A 14,874-nucleotide genomic window follows, 5' to 3' on the forward strand; every position below is an offset into this window, starting at 1 on the left:
GCTTAGCTAGGAACATAGAAAGAACAAAAAAATAACACGGATAACCCCTTTGACAAACTACTTAGTTTAATATTATAGGTGCAAAACCATCCTTTCTCCCCTTATTAGCATAAATTATCCTTTCCATTTTAATCATATTATTAACAGACTTTTTACATTCACACACCAATGGTTGATGTTTTTTATTCCATTTTTTCAAAATAAGCAATCTTGCTTGAAACAAGAGATTACAGAGTACCTGTTTTAACACTTTTTGAGGTTTCAGATGACCTGTACCCCCCAATATGCAAGCCACAGGATCATCATATATCTGTACCCCTGAAACGGTACCAATAGTGTGTGCTATTTCAGACTATAGTAGCAGTTTGATAGGCAGGTCGCTGGTGACAGATTCCCTTTAACCCCAACAAACGCAATATATTTGCTGCATCATAGCAATTCTTTCAATGTCATTTGAGCAAAGTAGATAGTTTTTAAGGTAATCATAAGATCTAAAGTACAAAAATGTATTGCTACGGCTACTTTCACACTAGCGTTTTTCTTTTCAGGCATAGAGTTCCATCCTAGGGGCTCTATACCGGAAAAGAACTGATCAGTCACATCCCCATGCATTCTGAATGGAGAGTAATCCGTTCAGGATGCACCAGGATGTCTTCAGTTCAGTCATTTTGACTGATCAGGCAAGAGAGAAAACCGTAGCAGTGTGTTATTATCTCCGGCGAAAAAAACTGAAGACTTGCCTGAATGCCGGATCCGGCCTTTTTTTCTTTAGGAATGTATTAGTGCCTGATCCGGCATTCAAAATACCGGAATGGCGGATCCGTCCTTCTGGTCTGCGCATGCACAGACCTTTAAAAATGAGAAAAAATAATAATACTGGATCCGTTTTGCCTGATGACACCGGAAAAACAGATCCGGTATTGCAATGCATTTTTCTGACTGATCAGGCATTCTGACAAAATGCCTGATAAGTCAGAAAAAATGACATCCGTTTGCAAACAGTTTGCCTGATCAAGCAGTTCAGGCAACGGAACTGCCTGCCGGAATCAAACAGCGCAAGTGTGAAAGTACCCTAAATGGTGATTGGGAATAAAAAGTAAACAGTACAAGTATTGTCTACTTTTAATCTAGATTGTAGACAATTTTTATTAGATAATAGATTGTTCTGTCTTTATTAGGAATATGAACTATTGTAAATCTGACAGCTTGTATTATACAGTATATGGGTTAATGTACATTGCATCTGATTGCATTAAGGTTATATTATGCTTTGAAGTGCAAGGAAAAATGTGGGTAACACTTCTTGCCAGATTAGAGCCCTACTGTATTTGGAGAATACCTTATTTAAAGGGTTTGTCCGGGTTTAGAGCTGAACCCGGACATACCTCCATTTTCACCCCGACTACCCCCCCTGACTTGAGCATTGGAGCAGTTCATGCTCCGATGCTCTCCTTTGCCCTGAGCTAAATCGCACAGGGCAAAGGCATTTTTTGGAGATCCCGTTACGTAACGGGGCTCTCCATGGGGCTGCCAGGAAGCCCAGTGACGTCAACGGCACTGATGGGCGGGATTTAACGCAGCCCTAGCCAAACGCACTGCCGGGAGGAGGTTTCCGCCCGGCAGTGTGTTATTGAAAACAAAAGAGACCTTGCCCTGCGCGATTTAGCACAGGGCAAGGGAGCGCATCGGAGCATGAGATGCTCTGATGCTAGCCTCAGGGGGGCTACCTGGGTGAAAATAAGGGTATGTCCGGGTTCAGCACTGAACCCGGACAACCCCTTTAAAGGGCTTAGCTGGCCATACAAATTATTTACACAAGCATCACCATTCTCCTGTCTCTGCCATTACAATGAAAAATTTGTATATTACAGTGGCTCAACCTCTTGTATCTCCTGGGTGCGGTATTATATTTGATCAAACTACTTAAAATACATCATAAGCATATTACATCACATAAAAAGGCGCCAATAAAATATATGGACAATAAATAAAACACTCAATATGTTAAAATTTTAATCATACACAACACTGATTGTTCCACCGAGTTCGACTATCACAATGGTTCCAGGTGATTGCTGGCAGCGTTATCACCTCAGTGTATTATAAGTTCACTGCCGGTCACCTTGTATCATAGCAATAGACGTGGTATACAAATAAACTCCGGTCCGTGATACTATAATTGGATGAATCGATGTGTAAGAATACGTAATCCACTCCACTGTACTTATTTAACAAAAGTCCAGAACAAGGCCAACAAGCGCTATGTGGCTATATGATAATGTTGGTATTATTACACCACAATTGCGTTGCTTGCAGCCTTTTGCCATATAAGCCACTATAGCGTACTGCCCACTGAACCTGGACTCCGTATCAGTATCAAGCATATAGTGTCCAGTTAAATCATATGCAGTTGGATATGTAGCCACAATCAGTACTTTACCCTTCCAGGCGACATACGTGACGGTTCGATTTCTTTATAACCGATCCAATCCACATGCAGGTGGAACGCCAGGATGGGTATGCAGGACCTTCCTGCTTGTTCTCGTGATCACCGGTCACGTGATATGGATTGGTCCACGTGATCCGGTAGAGGGCGGTGTCCAAGGCTGTGTCAGCCGATTGCTTGTATGATGATAAGGCGCGCGCCTATTGCATTGATCTTTAGCTGAAAATGCTTAATTCTTTGGGGTCCTTTAGAGCATCATGTGGTATTTGGGCTCTTTCTTGGTCCTGTAGCTGCTTTACCCAGACGCGTTTCGGGGTCTAAACTTGCCCCTTCCTCAGTGGTCCTTATAATACACTGAGGTGATAACGCTGCCAGCAATCACCTGGAACCATTGTGATAGTCGAAGTCGGTGCAACAATCAGTGTTGTGTATGATTCCAATTTTAACATATTGAATGTTTTATTTATTGTCCATATATTTTATTGGCGCCTTTTTATGTGATGTAATATGCTTATGATGTATTTTAAGTAGTTTGATCAAATATAATTACATTTTAGATAATTCATAATAGTTCCATACTGCATTTATTATCTATTTGATCCAGATAGTTGAGTGTCCCCTATCTTTATATATATCTCTGCCATTCCAATGCCTGCTTGTTCCCATGCTGGTTTCGTCTTCCCAATACTGGTAATAATAATTTTAGTAATACTAATAATTATAGCTCACACTACTGAATATTAAAAATGTGGCTGTTAAATGAGCTTAATTTCAATTGTATCAAATAAATAAAAAATTCTAATAATTGCTGGCACCTGTGATAGATCCAGTATAAGGTATCTTTATTTAGGATAGCAATTAAAAGTCCATAGATAAAATGCATTATAAGGACCAGCCCCTTCTTCAGTAGTACACTATAATGAAGTTGCTTCAGTGGCGCTCTGTGTGTTCCACTTAGGTGTGGCAGCGGTATGGCAGCAGGACCGCAATGCCTGCTGCACTAAGAAAAAGCACTAAATGTGTTATAATGACGATACCGCACTCTGGAGCTTAGTTAGAATCAGTACTGTGAAAGGGGGCGGGGTTATCATCGTAATGCACACAGGTTAGTAACAGTATAGCTATCTCCTATACAGACAGTGTACCTGTATGTACATTGGTCGATTCCTGCTGGACGCAGATCCCACGTCTCCCTGAAATCAGGGATCGCTGATATCGCTGGTACCAAGGTCGGGGATGTGAGTTTGGTACCAGCGATATCAGCGATCCCTGACTTCAGCGAGACGTGATATCTGCGTCCAGCAGGAATCGACCAATGTACATACAGGTACACTGTCTGTATAGGAGATAGCTATACTGCAAAAAAAAGGGGGTCAGTCAGCACCTCCCAGTGCGCAGGTGCACGCTGCCATGGCAAAGACCTAGAGGAAAGAAAGAGACAATGCAGCAGCACTCTGCAAATCAGACAAAGTACAACAATGCTTACAAAAATTATTGTGCTAATGCTACACTTATTTATAAAAGCAAGATGCTTGGACAATGCATTTTGTACAAACCATCTAAGCCCATCTGCCGAACGTCAAGGCGATCTCTGTTAGACGGGTCCTAACACTAAATACTGCCTGTTATGCGCCATAATGACCGCCATAAAATTCAGAGAGTGTTGGACCCACATGCATGTTGGATCCACTCTGCCTTTTTCCATTTTTTGTGCCAAAATGGCCTCCATTGCAAGGGATGCAGGTACCAACATGCATGCTGAGCCCACTCTATACCCTTCCTGGGATGTGAGTTTGGTACCAGCGATATCAGCGATCCCTGACTTCAGCGAGACGTGAGATCTGCGTCCATCAGAAATCGACCAATGTACATACAGGTACACTGTCTGTATAGGAGATAGCTATACTGTTACTAACCTGTGTGCATTACGGTGAAAGCATATCGCATAACCCCGCCCCCTTTCACAGTACTAATACTAACTAAGCTCCAGAGCGCGGTATCGTCATTATAACACATTTAGTCCCTTCTTCAGTAGTGTAGAACGCGAATATTTGAATAGCAAATTTTTATCGCGAATATCGCCACTTCGAGAGTTCGCGAATATTTTGAATATAGTGCTATGTATTCGTTATATCGAATATTCAGCATTTTTTTTCCATCTGAACACATGATTCCTCTCTGCTTCTTGCTTGTGGGCCAATGAGAAGGAAGCAATGTTAACTTCACAACAATACTTAGTGCACCAATCAGTAATCTGTAGTCAGACCTGCTAAAATGTTAACTTGCACGTAGTGCTATAAAATATTCTAATCACTGCCGATTAGCGCAATCGCGAATATATTGGAGCACTTGACTCTATCTGCATATAAAGCTGATGTAATGTTCTGCCGTGCCAACCATTTTCTCCAGTCTCAGGAGAAACTCTTCTAGCAGCTTGAAAAATTTAGCCAAAGTGACCCACGCCTGTATTTCGGTTACGAATTCGCATTACGCGATTTTTACATTGCTGATTTTTCGCATTCAATAAAATAATCCCGAATTCTCGAATTTGCGAATATATGATGAATATTCTACAAATTATTCGTCAAATATCACAAATTTGAATATATCGCCCCTGCCACTCATCGCTATTCTTCAGTTACACAGGACAATGTAAATACCATATGTTTTATCTACTGTATAGACTACATTGCCATCCTGAATAAAGATACTTTATACTGGATCTACCAGCAATTTTTTTAATTTTTATTTAATATAGCAAGATGCTGTCTACTAAAGTACAACTTGAATGCAGAGTAACTTTAGGAATATTGTACAGGCAGGAAGTGTGTGTGTAACTCTGTGTCACCCCGAGCACACAGATAGACCGCACCGTCTTCAGGCTCCACATCCCGTATATGGAGGACACTGGATTTTCTCCCTTCGTTGAATGTTAATCTCAGTTTATGGTCTGGTGACTCGGTCTCTGAGTAGCCTCGTAGTAGAAACACTGGTCCCTGACCAGGAAACAGCCTATACCAGAAGATGTAGTCAGATGTAGGAAGCGAGGCATGGTCACATCTGAGACTAAAGTCTTCTCCAGCCAAAGTCTCCAGTTTGGGCGCTTGAATTATATCAGAGGCACAAGAAGAACCTGGAAAGGGAAAGCACAAATCATATAGAGCTGTATTAATAGTACAGTAAAAAGGAACACATCACAACTACAAAATCATCTTGGCAGCTTTACAACTATGTCCACTGTCAGGCTTTCTACTCACAAAGAAGGAGGATGAAAGTGGCACAGAAACGAAACATCTTCAATACACTGACTTGTAGCGAGCTGCTTAATGGAGCAGACAAGGCTCAAACCCATTCACGTATATGCGAGTAGATCTTAGTCACTACCTCTTTAACCTCACAGTATCTCTTTAACCTTCCTTTTTTGCTTTCTAGACTATAGATAGACCCATAGTAATAAAATAAAAAATCATTTAGCATTGAAGTCATAGCGCCACCTAGTGAAGTAGATTTGAAATCATATGTAGGGGAATATATTGAATGAACATTTGGCAGTAAATTCACATACAAAGTATGCACCTATAGGGCTTAGGGCCTGTTCACATCACATTCTCACCCTACGTTTAGTGTGCACATTAGGAAACCTTTTGGTGTACCATACCTATAAAACACATCTGCATGGCTCTATTAGGCTACTTTCACACCGGTGTTTTGGCTTTCCGTTTGTGAGATCCATTCAGGGCTCTCACAAGTGGTCCAAAATGGATCAGTTTTGCCCTAATGCATTCTGAATAGAAAAGGATCCGTTCAGAATGCATCAGTTTGCCTCCGATCAGCCACCATTCCGCTTTGGAGGCGGACACCAATACGCTGCTTGCAGCGGTGTCCGTCTGACGAAACTGAGCCAAACAAATCCGTTGACACACAATGTAAGTCAATGGGGACAAATCCGTTTTCTATGACACAATCTGGCACAATAGAAAACGGATCCGTCCTCCATTGACTTTCTATGGTGTTCAAGATGGATCCGTCTTGGCTATGTTACTGATAATACAAACGGATCCGTTCTGAACGGATGCAGACATCTGTATTATCTGAACGGATCTGTCAAACGCAAGTGTGAAAGTAGCCTTAGTTATATGGATGCCAAACGAGTATACCTTTGGCCTCCTTCTGGCTGGTAAATGTCAGTATACTGCAAAAAAGCAGCATGGATCGGCGTAATAAATTGCGGTATTCCATTCTGTAGTGTCTTATAAAAAAACTATATGGCATCCATTACTGCCTCCTGCCTTTGCCTGTTCTGTCATTGCTGAGTCTGCACCATCATTTATTTGGTGGTCGGCTCACAGCAAGTGGACAGAAGACGATCAGTCCTCATGCCTGCACTGGCTATGTTTCTGAAAGCAGGTGGGAAAGTCACTTTAGTAGTTGGTCGCTGGCTATCAGTGATGGTCAGTTCCCAGTGTTCGCCAGCGAACACATGCGGGCTGCCATCCTTAGTAAGGTAGACTCACCTGTCGGCGATGCACAGGTAAGCCCTCACCTGTGCCTGTGCCGGGAGCCGGTCTGAAATCAAATGCAGTCACCGTGAGCAGGCAGTTCCAAGAACAGATGAAGGGCCCTGGCGGCTGGAGAATTAATGCATAAATGTGCATTACTAAATTTACTAAATTGCTCCGTACTAAAGTGTCTGTATGGTTTTAGCGGTATATTAGACCCTAACTCCATTATTTTGTGCAATTTCGACCGTCTATAATCTGATGATGTATGTGATAATATTTAAATAGATATTGAAGCGTAAGCAAAAAATAGTCCAAGGTGCTCCACATGCTGTAAAAAAATAAATAAAGGAACTAGGAACTAACCGATGCCCAGCTGCTACAGTTGTGATCAGTGGCTTAACTACCGGGGAAGCAGGGGAAGCCTCTGACAAGGGGCCCGGCGCCCCGCAGCATGCATGTTAGTCAGTCTCAGATTGTTTAATACAGCGGCGGCCGCGGCCCCTTCGCACACAGCGACGAGGTCCCAAGGCTTCACTTCACATACAGTGCGGGCCCCCCTCCCCCGCCTGCATCTCTTACTGATAGACAACGCAAGCCGGTATCGAGCTAGTCTAAATAGACATAAGACACGCCTACAAAGTTCTGACCTGACGAGGAGGAGAGAGCGCCTGAGAAACGCTGAGGCAGGCAAGAGGAGCGGCACCGCAGCGCAGCACAACTGGGCTTTTCAGGTATAGCTGTGCGCTGTGCCCGCTGCCTGTGTGCCCCCCTGGAGCAGCCCCAAGGCTTCACATACAGCGCAGGTGTGGGCGGCCCGCCGCCCCCCTCGCCCGCATCTCTTACTGACAGACAGCGCAAGCCGGTACAAGCCGGCATCTGAGCGCAGGCAGTGCTTCAAGGGATAACAGGCATGCCCGCCACTGCGCAGGAACTCCTTCCATTAAACAGGCGGGGAAGCTGCAGCGGAGAACCACAAGCCCCAGCAAGCAGACTTTGGGCAGATATTGGCAGGAAGGAAGTGATGAGGACGGGGACAGGTACCGCCGCAGGGACTTTTCATTACCCGCCGCCTGCCATTGTGCACAGAGGGATAACAATCTGCAGAAATCAATGGCTTCATATTAGAAAAAAATCCACCCGCTTTATGGAAGCAGTGTGCTATGAAATGCACCCAGTGAAAGTTCTCCCTCCTATTAGCTCCCACGCTGCCTGTGTGCCCACCTTGCCAGCGCAGCCCGTGGCCCCTGACTGTGCCTCCCTGGCTCTTTCAGCACAGCCCCTGACCCTTATCTGCACCTCCCTGGCCCTAGCCTGTGCCCCCCTGGCCTCTGTCTGTGCCTCCATGCCCCCTGTCTGCGCCCCTGGGCCCTGGCCCTTATCTGTGCCCCCTCCCTAACCCTTGTCTGCGCCCCTGGCCCTTATCTGTGCCTCCCCTCTAAATCTTGTCTGCGCCCCTGGCCCTTATCTGTGCCCCCTCCCTGACCCTTGTCTGCGCCCCTGGCCCTTATCTGTGCCTCCCCTCTGACTCTTGTCTGCGCCCCTGGCCCTTATCTGTGCCCCCCTTGGTCTTTGTTTGCGCCCCTGTGTGCGCCTCCCTGGCCCTTGTCTGTGCCCCCTTGGCCCCTGTGTGCGCCACCCTGGCCCTTTCAGTGCAGCCCCTGGCCCTTATCTGCACCCCCCTGGTATGCAGGGGGGGATGGGGGCTGATCTTGACTAGTCACAGGAGTGTGTGGGTTGCATGGGAGCAGGGTTAAGACTTTGATATGGCCCCCACAACAATATTATACAATAACACTACATGACAGACAGTGTGTGTGTGTAAATTCATATATATGTATATATATATATATATATATTTATTTATTATATAGGAAAAGGATGGCGTGGCAGCCTGGTCTGGTCTAGATCATGACTAGCCAAAGGAGTGGGGTTTACACAGGAGAAAGGAGTTGCGAACCGCGCTGGGGGGCCCATACAAAAATTTGCTGTGGGGCCCAGTAACTTCTAGCTACGCCCCTGGTTGTGATGGAGTCAGTATTTATGCTTTGGGTGGAGTTAGAGTCCTTGCCTAGTATTAAAAAACTACTGTGTTGCGTTCCAGACCTATTGTCGCTTCAATTTGAGGTAGACATCAAGAGTCCTCTTATCATATGCAGTACTTCTGATAGAAGGCTCAAAACGTGATGTGAACAACCTCTTAAAATTATTTCAATACTATTCAGCAATTGTAATGTACTAAAGGAACGTTCCAGGAAAATCTGATACACCTGGGCAGATTTACAAAACCTAGATAGTACCTATAGGCCTCTTTCACACGGGCCTGGATTTACTTCGGATGTGCATTGCAGGAAACCCGCGTGAGTAGGCACGCGATTGCAGTCAGTTTTGACTGTGTTTGCGTTCCGATGTTCAGTTTTTTTCTGCGCGAGTGCAATGCGTTTTGCACGAGCGTGAGAAAAAACTGAATGTGGTACCCAGACCCGAACCCGGACTTCTTCACTGAATTTCGGGTTTGGGTTCTAATTATTTTATTATTTTCCCTTATAACATGGTTATAAAGGAAAATAATAGCATTCTTAATACAGAATGCATAGTAAAATGTGGCTTGAGGGGTTAAAAAAATAAATAAAAATTAACTCATCCACTCATCGTCTTCTTTCTTCTTCTTTCAGGACCTGCAAAAGGACCTTTGATGACGTAATCGCACTCACCATGCAGTGACTAGATTTTAATGGGGTTGCTCATTCCAATCGTCTCCTAGCAACCATGCGTGAAAATCGCACTGCATCCACACTTGCTTGCGGATGCTTGCGATTTTCACGCAGACCCATTCATTTCTATGGGGCCTGCGTTGCATGAAAAACGCTGAATATTAAACATGCTGCGATTTTCACGCAACGCACAACTGATGCGCGAAAATCACCGCTCATTTAAACAACTCTATTGAAGTGAATACTGAATAGGTCCAGATTCAGTGCGGGTGCAATGCGTTCACCTCACGCATTGCACCCGCGCGGAATTCTCGCCCGTGTGAAAGGGGTCATAGTATAAACTTGCCTTTTTTCTCTTGTGAATTTTGTGATTTTAGTTCCCCTAAACATTAACCAGATTTTTAACTACTATGTCTGAAACGTGTAGTTTTTTTTATTTATTATTATTATTGTACAAGATTAGTGATGATAGAGCACCAAAGTATTTGTGTTTTCGGCCCGAACACATTGCTACGGTATATTCTTGTGTTCGACCGAGCACCTGAGTATAATGTAAGTCAATGGGAGACAACCAGGCACCCCCTGCTCTGAAGAGGGGTGGGTGCCTGGTCCATTGGAAAAGGTCAGAAAGTGACAGAAACACCACCGAAATGGATCGGGAACAGCATGGGGACGATGTATGGATACATCTTGGACTCCCAGGTCTTTGCTGGGAACCATGTTGTCCGAGTTGTACGCCACTTTTACAGACTGACAAAAATACGCACAAAACCCCCCAGGAAAAATTGTTAGGAAACATTCTTTCCTGTATATTCACTTGTATATAAAGTGCAAGTGCTGCAAAAAATAACAAGCAAGAGGCACTCCGAAACAGCCTGTATATCACATAAAGGAGGGCCTCATTCACATTGTGGTACAATTGTTCAGGTAGTGGGACTCCTAAACTCATAAAGCCTATGCACTAAGTGAAAGGGCTACCAAAAATTACAAGGAACCGGCACTCCAAAACACCCTGAGTTACACATAAAGGAGGGCATCATACACACCCTTGAAAAATTATGATTGATGGCCTGCTGGTGACCCTCAAAAACATTTGGAACAAGGGCCTGCTGATCTGACCATCTAAAACCTTAGGGGCGAGGTCCTGCTGCCGCATTGGTTACTCTAGATAACCTCTGGGCGATTGCACGTCCCCATGATGGCGACGATCCATTTGGATCAACTTTCGATGTTCTTTTATGCGCCTACCATGGTGATCGTGGGTAACAGGGAATCAGGAAGGTCCAAGGGAGGTCGATGGCTGAAATCTGATTGGCTGTTGTTGCCTTGCCCCTTTTTTTTCCTAATTGTGAACCACCGAGAGACGGTGGGTCAAGTTATTAAAGCACAAGCATCCAAGGAAGGCAGCAGGCGCACGGCAATTACCCACTCCCGACTCAGGGAGGTAGTGATGATAAATAACAATACAGCACTCCTAAGCTGCCCTGTTATTGGAATGAGTACACTTTCTGTTACTGAGAATCTATTGGAGGGCAAGTCTGGTGCCTGCAGCTAACTTGCTCCCGGCCTCTGAGAAGACAAAGTGAGGGTGGGCTGGCTGTCACCCTGTGTAATGTGCTCTCCCATTTCCTCATCTGCCACAATCAGAGCATCCTCCTTAATTGTGAGTAGCAATCGTTTGAGTAGACACAGCAGTGAGATGGTTAAGCTGATAATAGCGTTATCGCCACTAACCATCTGTGTGGATTCATCAAAAAAATGTAAAACCTCACAGAGGTCTGACATCAATGCCCACTCCTCGCTTGTGAATAGTGGCAGTTGACTCGAAAGGTGACGACCATGTTGCAGCTGGTATTCCACAACTGCCCTCTGCTGCTCACAGAACCTGGCCAACATGTGGAACGTAGCGTTCCAGCACGTGCTTACGTCGCAAAAAAGTCAGTGAGCTGGAAGCCGCAAGCGCTGCTGCAGCATTGACAGACTGGCTGAAGCTGTGGACGACTTGCGGAAATGGGCACACATTGGGACACAAGAGAAAGAAGCAGTCACAATTTTGGAGGAACTGATGGAGGAGCAGGAACCAAAGGCAGATGGGCCTTGCGGTAAGTTTCCATCATCTCTTCTACCAAAGTCAACGAGGTTTCCTGCATTAAATTTGTATCCCAATGTCCATGCCTTTGTACAGCTTGTCACTCGAGATCTTCATAAAATCTCGGCTACTTATCCAGCTAGATTGAATAACCTGACTTTTATAGAGAGAAAAGCTGTTAAAGAACTGCAAAAAATGAAGGAGTTGGTGTTCAAATCCGCTGATAAAGGCGGTAATGTGGTAGTCTGGACTAGAGATGCATATGAAAAGGAAGCATACAGGCAACTTAGAGATCCCACCTGCTACAAACGATTGACCTTTAACCCTAGCGAACAGTACAAACAAGAACTGAGTGCTCTTGTGGAACGTGCTGGGGTCAATGGTATCATCAATAAAAAGCAAATCCAAAGTCTTGTCCCTGAATATCCTAAAGTGGCTTGCCTGTATCTACTCCCTAAAATTCATAAACATGGGACATGTCCTCCTGGACGTCCCATTGTATCCGGGAAGGGCAATCTGTGTGAACCAGCTTGCAAATTCATTGACTTTATATTGCAGCCCCTTGTGGAACAACTTCCATAGTTCGTGAAGGATACGACTGATTTTCTACGCCGTCTTAATGATCTGCACCTCGAACCGGACATGTGGATTGCTTCCTGCGATGTTAAATCGCTGTACACCAGTATTCGCCATAAGGATGGCCTGTAGGTGGTTCGGTTCTTTTTATCCATGACCAATATAGATGACGATCTAGGTGAGTTTATCTTGGAGTAAAAATTTATTAGATATACCACCTCTACAGGTTTGTGTTCGTGGTATGTAATTACACCCAAATATAGCAGAAAAATATTGTAAACTGGGATTCAATAAAACGTAACCTTGACTAGGTAATTTCAAATAATGTATCACACTGGGTGAGAGACGACATTGACAACACTAACAACAATAATCTCCTCCACTGTATCAATTCATATATTCAAAAAAATGAAATGAAAAAAAGGGTGCATCTCAACTCGTCTGGGCGGGGTCCACGACCATGGAGGACGGTCCTGGCGGTGATGTTACCTTTGACCGCTGTGACCGGATGCTGATGTGGTAATTGGCACGGTATTAACTCCTGGCACACCCTATTATGGCTTTCCTGCCTGTCTAGGGGTCAAGGGGCTGTTCTTATAGCCTGCCTACCACAATGGAGCACACGCCAGTTTATCTTGGAACTCTTGGAGTTTGTTTTAACCCACAATTATTTCCTCTTCGGGACGCCTTTTACCTACAGCTCCAGGGAACAGCTATGGGCGCGGCCTGCGCGCCATCCTACGCCAATCTGTTCCTGGGGCTGTGTGAGAGGGAGGTGTTCCTCGCTGAGCTATATGGTGACATTGGTGGGGTCCAGATGTGGGCCTGCTACATTGACGATATTTTCGTCGTGTGGCAGGGTCCACAGTCTGGATTCACCGAGTTGGTGGGGTAATTAAATCGCAACAACCGGAATATCACGTTGACGTCCAGGATTGATAAGTAGTGATGAGCGGGAGGTGCAATATTCGATTTCGCGATATTTTGCGAATATTCGATTGAATATTCGTATTATATTAGTCGAAATCGAATATTCGTAATTATTTCATTTATCGCGATTAATATGCGATTTAAATAATCGCGTATTGCGATTTTTAACTTAAGGCTAGTACTTTCCTATTGGTTTCAATGGTTTGATATCTAGAATTAGCGAAGATGACGAATATATTCGTCATATTCCTCAAAACGAAAATAACGAAGTATTCTCCATCTTCGTTTTTAGCTACCTATTCATCAACTTCGCTAATTCTAGCAATTAAATAGGAAATTTGACTATAGAGACAGCTAAGTTTAATTCGCTATGCGATTATATTACTTTGCTTTTTTTTTTATAAATAGAATAATTATAATACCTGATAATTATTATAATTATTCTATTTATAAAAAAAGCAAAGTAATATAATCGCATAGCGAATTAAACTTAGCTGTCTCTATAGTAAACTTTCCTATATGATTGCTAGAATTAGCGAAGTTGATGAATAGATAGCTAAAAACGAAGATGGAGAATACTTTGTTATCTTCGTTTTGTGGAATATGACGAATACATTCGTCATATTCGCTAATTCTACCAAGCCATCTATAGTAAACCAGGTCCAAGTTGAAACCGCAATTCGATTATTATAACTTGAATTAATCGAATTGCGATTTCAGCTTAGCGCTGCTATATTCCATATTAGGCTAGAATTAACGAATATGGAATATAGCAGTGCAAAGTTGAAATCGAAATTCGATTATTATAACTTGAATTAATCGAATTGCGATTTCAACGTAATTCGCAAATCCGACAGTACATTCTAGTATATGGAGACGTTCCCATGGTGATGGGGACGCTCCATGAGCACGGAAGTCGGCAGAAGCGGCAACGGGCACTGACTGGAGCAGCCAGGAAGCCAGGAATCCAAAGGACAGGTAAGAACAACTTTAGGGAAGTGGGAAAGAAAAAAATAAACGAATATTCGATTTCGCGAATATATAGAACTATATTCTAAATATTTGCGAAATCTCGAAGTCACGATATTCGAGATAAAAATTTGCAATTCGAATATTCGCGCTTAACACTATTGATAAGACTCATCTTGATTTTCTTGATGTACAGATTCTGATAGAGGAGTCTGGGAAGATATCTACTGACCTGTTCCGCAAGGCAACATCAACCAACTCGGTCTTACATGCGCACTCCTGCCACCCACACAGCCTTATTCGAAGCATTCCATATGGCCAGTCCTTAAGGGCCAGGAGAATTTGTTCAACGGACGAAGCATTCAATAGACAGTCCCGGGACCTGCATCAAAGGTTTTCTGATCGTGGATATCCAGAGGCGAATATTGTACAATGCCATCAAAAGGCTAAACAGGCACAAAGACATCCATTATTGGTATATAACCGCAAATTATGTAACCACGCCGACAAGGTACGGTTCATTACCTCTTATAATCCACAGTGGAAATTAATTCGGAACACATTAGCAAAACATTGGGAGATTTTACAACTAGATTCTACCCTGGCGAAAATACTACCTACTCGTCCGTCTATCACGCATAGACGCACTAA

The 14,874-nt window shown here is 43.8% G+C and overlaps 1 gene segment (V, D, J or C); it reads right to left on the reverse strand.

The window, feature by feature from the left end:
* The window catches only part of LOC122923687, a 297,490-nt gene extending 283,001 nt beyond the window's left edge, over window positions 1–14,489 (reverse strand). The window contains 2 exon segments of the C gene segment in view: window positions 5,295–5,579; window positions 14,456–14,489. Coding sequence covers window positions 5,295–5,579; window positions 14,456–14,474 — 304 coding nt within the window.
* Between the last annotated feature and the right edge of the window lie 385 nt (window positions 14,490–14,874).

This window comes from Bufo gargarizans, chromosome 1, assembly GCF_014858855.1.
Source record: "Bufo gargarizans isolate SCDJY-AF-19 chromosome 1, ASM1485885v1, whole genome shotgun sequence".
NCBI classification, from domain to species: Eukaryota; Metazoa; Chordata; class Amphibia; order Anura; family Bufonidae; genus Bufo; species Bufo gargarizans.